The 7,500-nt window shown below is 39.5% G+C and overlaps 1 protein-coding gene across 6 annotated transcripts in view; it reads right to left on the bottom strand.

Moving 5' to 3' along the window:
- rbms2a (RNA binding motif, single stranded interacting protein 2a) overlaps positions 1 to 7,500 on the bottom strand; it is a 32,913-nt gene that overhangs the window by 11,416 nt on the left and 13,997 nt on the right. For all 6 annotated transcript variants that reach the window (XM_027163416.2, XM_027163417.2, XM_047810002.1 and 3 more), the window contains exons 2-5: positions 7,429 to 7,500; positions 701 to 759; positions 383 to 474; positions 30 to 187 (exon numbers count right to left, since the gene is read on the bottom strand). The exon at positions 7,429 to 7,500 is cut by the window's right edge and continues 86 nt beyond it. In XM_027163416.2, coding sequence (XP_027019217.1) covers positions 30 to 187; positions 383 to 474; positions 701 to 759; positions 7,429 to 7,500 — 381 coding nt within the window. The remainder of the gene's footprint in view (positions 1 to 29; positions 188 to 382; positions 475 to 700; positions 760 to 7,428) is intronic.

Genomic DNA, 7,500 nt, shown 5'->3' with positions numbered 1-7,500 from the left:
CATGGAGTAGACAGGAAGTGGGGTTTTACCTGGCGAATCCAACGCCTCTACTGGTGCCGTTGGCGTCTCTGAGGATTCGTGTGGAAATGACCTGACCGAAGGATTTCAGCATGGACTCCAGCTCCTGCTCGTCCATGGACATGGGCAGGTTGGAGATGTACAGGTTAGTGGGGTCCTGCTCCTGTTGCTGAAACCAACACAAAACAAAAGGCAAGTTTTTCAACCGGATAAAGACAGAGAAGGAAACAAAGATCGCAATCGTTTCATTTTAATGACACGATCCTGAAAGTTAGATATTTACTGTAAAGAAAAATCATTAAAGAAGAAAACAATATTAATATAAAAATGATGAATATTATTGTTATTATTTATTTAGACTCACTTTGGCCATTTGAGCTTGGATGCCGGTGGACTTTAGAGCTGTTACAGCTTTCTGAGCTGCTGCAGGACTGTCAAAGTCAACAAAGCCATAACCTACACACACACACACACACACACACACACACACACACACACACACACACACACACACATATAAAGCCAGAGCAGTGACCTATATGTTGTTTTTATTCACTGTGTTCATACGTTACATTTCTAATGTAATTACTGTAAAACTTGCGTATTAAAGCATTTGCATATTAAATTGTATAAATATTAATAATAATAATTCATTCATATTTTTTATTTTAAAGCGTCTGACCTTTGCACTTGTTGGTTGTTTTGTCCAGGATGGCTTTGGTGGAAACAATCTTCCCGTACCTTAGAACAAAATGTAAAGAATGAACAAAACACACACACAAAAAATTTAAATACCCTTGATGTTCCCAAGCTCCCTCCTGTACATTTTCCTATGTGTGTGTGTGTGTGTGTGTGTGTGTGTGTGTGTGTGTGTGATCTCATTGCTGTTGTTTTCCTGCAGGTTGAAACATCACCCCTGGGACAAAAACAATTTGTTCCGGACTTTTCCTTCTCCACCTGTCTGAGTCTCCTAAAATATTTAGTGCAGCTCCAGTCGAGCGTTTAGAAAACCCAAATGTAACCATTCAGTTATTTGTGTTTTAGTGCAAGGACGTTCACTCTGACCCCTGATGACATCATCAAAGTAGACACGAGGTCACATGATGCTTTTATTATTAATGAATCAAATCAGTTATTAAAGATGATCTGACATCAGAGGTTTTACTAACAGCACAGTTACATCACATTATTCCTCACACAAACACACACACACACACACACACACACACACACACACACACACACACTGCAACTGGTTCTGTTTATTAATTAGTTTATTATCAATGGAGTGTTACAAGTTTACTGTTTAATAGTACGTACAGTGAGGATGGATACACACTCAGACTCTGTGTGTGTGTGTGTGTGTGTGTGTGTGTGTGTGTGTGTGTGTGTGTGTGTGTGTGGTTGTTCTGCACTGACTGCACTGAAGTGAACTTTCCCTCATTTGCTCTGACGTAAACCCCACACTGTGAAACTCGATCCCTCTGTCCTTCTCTTTTTTTCCTCCCGCCATCATGTACTCGTCCTCTGGGTCCTAAAGCACTGCATGTTTCAGCTGAGTGAACAATCTCAGACTGTCTGAACTACTCACACTGCAGTGCTTTAATGATGTGTGCCCAGTGGTGTGTGTGTGTGTGGGGGGGGGGTCTGTGTGTGCGTGTGTGTGTGTGTGTGTGTGTGTGTGTGTGTGTGTGTGTGTGTGTGTGTGTGTACTACTCTTTACACACTTCAACACCTTGAGTGAGTTTCTCCTCTAAAACACACTCGATCTCACTGAAATAAACATGAGAGTTGTCTATCATGTGACTGTAGAACAGAGGAGAGAGACAGAAGTGTGAAAGAGACGCAGTAATGAGAACTGGAGCTCCAGAGCAGACAAACGGTGTGTGTGTGTGTGTGTGTGTGTGTGTGTGTGTGTGTGTGTGTTTCTGCTGTTCCATTTGGGTTAGACATGGCAGATCATTTCCTGTAGAAGTGAGGTTGTTATTGTGTTGAGGTTCTGTCTGAGGTTCTGTCTGAGGTTTCGGGTTCTGTCTGAGGTTCTGTCTCAGATTCTGTCTCAGGTTCTGTCTCAGATTCTGTCTGAGGTTCTGTATCGGGTTCTGTCTCGGGTTCTGTCTCAGGTTCTGTCTCAGGTTCTGTCTCAGGTTCTGTCTCGGGTTCTGTCTGAGGTTCTGCCCCGAGTTCTCTCTGATGTTCTGTCTCGGGTTCTGTCTCGGGTTCTGTCTCAGGTTCTGTCTGAGGTTCTGTCTCGGGTTCTGTCTCAGGTTCTGTCTGAGGTTCTGTCTCGGGTTCTGTCTCGGGTTCTGTCTCGGGTTCTGTCTTGAGTTCTGTCTCGGGTTCTGTCTTGGGTTCTGTCTCGGGTTCTGTCTCGAGTTCTGTCTGAGGTTCTGTCTCGGGTTCTGTCTTGAGTTCTGTCTGAGGTTCTGTCTCGGGTTCTGTCTCGAGTTCTGTCTCGGGTTCTGTCTCAGGTTCTGTCTGGGGTTCTGTCTCGAGTTCTGTCACCTGACTCTGGACTTTAATACCACTGTTTTTTTCCTGGTCTTGTGTTCCTGTGTGTTTAGAGGATCATTAACACATTCCTGTTTTTAACGCCACGTTTCAGCTCGCAGTCAGACGTCCTGCACACAACAAGGACTCATAAAGCCCTGATTCTAACAGAGGGACTTTAATTCTGTAACTGAGGCTCAACTGAATTTCTACACTTTCCACTACAGAGGGTGTTTGTGGCCGGTGTTTTTTTACACAACATAAGTAATGACCGAGTTCATCGGAAAACTCGTCAGGTTTTTACCAGAAATGTCATTTTAATGAGTGCTAGAGGTTCGGTCTTATAAATAACACACACACACACACACACACACACACACACACACACACACACACACACACACACACACAACATTACCTGTAGGTGTTGTTGTATACATCAACATTAACGTGTGTCAGATTATGTGTCTATAATTAACTCTGATCACAGAATATTTCTGTTTTGTGTTTGTTGAAGTAACGCTGGAGGAAATCCCTCCTCACTGACCTGTTCTCTAAAGATCTGGCAACGTGTTCAGACATTCCTGTCTGTCTCGACACGGTGTGTGTGTGTGTGTGTGTGTGTGTGTGTGTGGAGGTACAAACAAGTCGACTGACATTAAACACTAGATTAATTATTTTATATAATAACAATCATCATCATCATCATCATCATCATCCTCACACTTCACCTGCATCCTGATTGGTCAGAAGGCAATAAATTTAGTTCCTTTAGTTAAATGGAATGTCTGAAGATTTTGATCACCACACAAACACACACACATGCACACTCACACACACAGTCGCACACACACACTCGCACACACACACACTCGCACACACACACACACACTCGCACACACACTCAGCAGTGCTCGGCTGTGTGTTTGTTATATCCTTTGTGTCTATGGTGGAGCTTTAAACACCGCAGCTGTTGGTGAGCCGTGTGAGATTTTCCATATGTTAAAGCGCCTGCTGTGTGTTTGTGGAAAAGCAGAATCACAGCCGTGAGAGTCGTTTAGAGGAAAAAAACGCTGTCATCATTTCCACTGCAGATTAAAAGCAGCTCGAGTCGTTTGGCGTGTTTGTGTCCTCGGCTTTAATTAAAGACGACGCATCTTATACACGTCCCGACGCAGACGTCCCACTGACGCTGCTCGTGTCTTATGTCTCTGCACAAACGCTGTGGACTGATCTGTGGTTTATTTACTCACTGCATCTCATGTGGATCTGATCATGTTCACTTTAAACCAGAAGGAAAGTCAACAACACACTAAACTCTATACACTAAACTCTATACACTAAACTCTATACACTAAACTCTATACACTAAACTATACTCTAAACACTATACACTAAACTCTATACACTAAACACTATACACTAAACACTATACACTAAACTCTATACACTAAACTCTATACACTATACACTAAACACTATACACTAAACACTATACACTAAACTCTATACACTAAACTCTATGCACTAAACTCTATACACTAAACTCTATACACTATACACTAAACACTATACACTAAACTCTATACACTAAACTCTATACACTAAACTCTATACACTAAACTCTATACACTAAACTCTATACACTAAACACTAAACTCTATACACTATACACTAAACACTATACACTAAACTCTATACACTAAACTCTTTGCACTAAACTCTATACACTAAACTCTATACACTAAACTCTATACACTATACACTAAACACTATACACTAAACTCTATACACTAAACTCTATACACTAAACTCTATACACTAAACTCTATACACTAAACACTAAACACTATACACTAAACTCTATACACTATACACTAAACACTATACACTAAACTCTATACACTATACACTAAACTCTATACACTAAACACTATACACTAAACTCTATACACTAAACACTATACACTAAACTCTATACACTAAACTCTATACACTATACACTAAACACTATACACTAAACTCTATACACTAAACTCTATACACTAAACTCTATACACTATACACTAAACTCTATACACTAAACTCTATACACTAAACTCTATACACTATACACTAAACACTAAACACTATACACTAAACACTATACACTAAACTCTATACACTAAACTCTATGCACTAAACTCTATACACTAAACTCTATACACTAAACTCTATACACTATACACTAAACACTATACACTAAACTCTATACACTATACACTAAACACTATACACTAAACTCTATACACTAAACTCTATGCACTAAACTCTATACACTAAACTCTATACACTAAACTCTATACACTATACACTAAACTCTATACACTAAACTCTATACACTAAACTCTATACACTAAACTCTATACACTAAACTCTATACACTATACACTAAACACTATACACTAAACTCTATACACTATACACTAAACTCTATACACTAAACACTATACACTAAACTCTATACACTAAACACTATACACTATACACTAAACTCTATACACTAAACTCTATACACTAAAATCTATACACTATACACTAAACTCTATACACTAAACTCTATACACTAAACTCTATGCACTAAACTCTATACACTATACACTAAACTCTATACACTAAACTCTATACACTAAAATCTATACACTATACACTAAACTCTATACACTAAACTCTATACACTAAACTCTATGCACTAAACTCTATACACTAAACTCTATACACTAAACACTAAACACTATACACTAAACTCTATACACTAAACTCTATACACTATACACTAAACACTATACACTAAACTCTATACACTATACACTAAACTCTATACACTAAACACTATACACTAAACTCTATACACTAAACACTATACACTATACACTAAACTCTATACACTAAACTCTATACACTATACACTAAACACTATACACTAAACTCTATACACTAAACTCTATACACTAAACTCTATACACTATACACTAAACTCTATACACTAAACTCTATACACTAAACTCTATACACTATACACTAAACACTATACACTAAACTCTATACACTAAACTCTATACACTAAACTCTATACACTATACACTAAACTCTATACACTAAACTCTATACACTAAACTCTATACACTAAACTCTATACACTAAACACTAAACACTAAACTCTATACACTAAACTCTATACACTATACACTAAACACTATACACTAAACTCTATACACTATACACTATACACTAAACTCTATACACTAAACACTATACACTAAACTCTATACACTAAACACTATACACTAAACACTAAACTCTATACACTAAACTCTATACACTATACACTAAACACTATACACTAAACTCTATACACTAAACTCTATACACTAAACTCTATACACTAAACTCTATACACTAAACTCTATACACTAAACTATACACATTACTACAGATACAAGAATATACACAACATATCATGTGTATCACTGTAAATGTGGACACACACACACTCACTCACACACTCACTCACACACTCACTCACACACTCACTCACACGCACACACTCACACGCACACACACACTCACACACACTCACAGACACACTCACAGACACACACACACACACACTCACAGACACACTCACAGACACACACACACACACACACACACACTCACACACACTCACTCACACACACACACTCACACGCACACACTCACACGCACACACTCACACACACACTCACACACACACTCACACACACACACACTCACAGACACACTCACAGACACACACACACACACACACACACACACACTCACAGACACACACACACACACACACACACACACACACACACACACACACACAGTGAAATGTAATGACATGCAGTGTAAACATCACAGTGTGTCACACAGGATTCTGCCTCATTAATATATAATATTATAATCAGCTGAATGCAGAAGAGTTTTATTTGAAAGCAGGAGAAAAGTTTCTCGTCTCGTCGCTTCTGTCTCCGTCCACTGATTTATATCTGTATGATCAAAACAGATGTTTCCTTCTACATGTGGCTTATGCAAATGTTTCAGAATAAAAAGATTCATCACACACACACACACACACACACACACACACACACACACACACCAGTCAGAAGCGTTTATGTAAATGATTTAGCTAAAGACGGATCATCATCCAATCAGACGGAAGACAGAGTTTCACAGACTGAGATTCTCATTTTTATTTACGCTCTCTGCTCTTACGCACAATACACACAACAACTACACAACACACACATAGACAACACACACCTACACAACACACACATAACAACTACACAACACACACATAGACAACACACACCTACACAACACACATATAACAACTACACAACACACACATAACAACTACACAACACACACACACACACAGACAACTACACACACCTACACATAACAACTACACAACACACACAGACACACACACACACACCTACACATAACAACTACACAACACACACACAGACAACTACACACACCTACACAACACACACAGACAACTACACACACCTACACAACACACACATAACTACACAACATACACACACACAGACAACTACACACACCTACACAATACACACAACAACACACACCTACACACTCTGTTGTGTGTTAGCTCCAGCTGAATATCAGGTTAGTTGCTGATTTGCATATCAACCTGCCAGGACCAGTCGCACACACACACACACACACACACACACACACACACACACACACACACACACACACACACACACACACACACACACACACAGTGTTGGATCTGCAGTGAGGTGTCAGTGTTAAGTACAGTAAACTTCCCCTGATGTGTGTGAGGTGAGGTGAAGCGTGTGGGCTCACGGTTGGCAGAGTTTGACCAGGTCCTGGTCGGTGGTCCCGGGGTGAAGGCCGCGGATGTACAGGTTGGTTTTG

The sequence above is a fragment of the Tachysurus fulvidraco genome, chromosome 2, assembly GCF_022655615.1.
Source record: "Tachysurus fulvidraco isolate hzauxx_2018 chromosome 2, HZAU_PFXX_2.0, whole genome shotgun sequence".
In the NCBI taxonomy this organism is placed as follows: domain Eukaryota; kingdom Metazoa; phylum Chordata; class Actinopteri; order Siluriformes; family Bagridae; genus Tachysurus; species Tachysurus fulvidraco.
The sequence above is the reverse complement of the archived record's forward strand: the minus strand, read 5'-3'. Positions and strand labels throughout refer to the sequence as shown.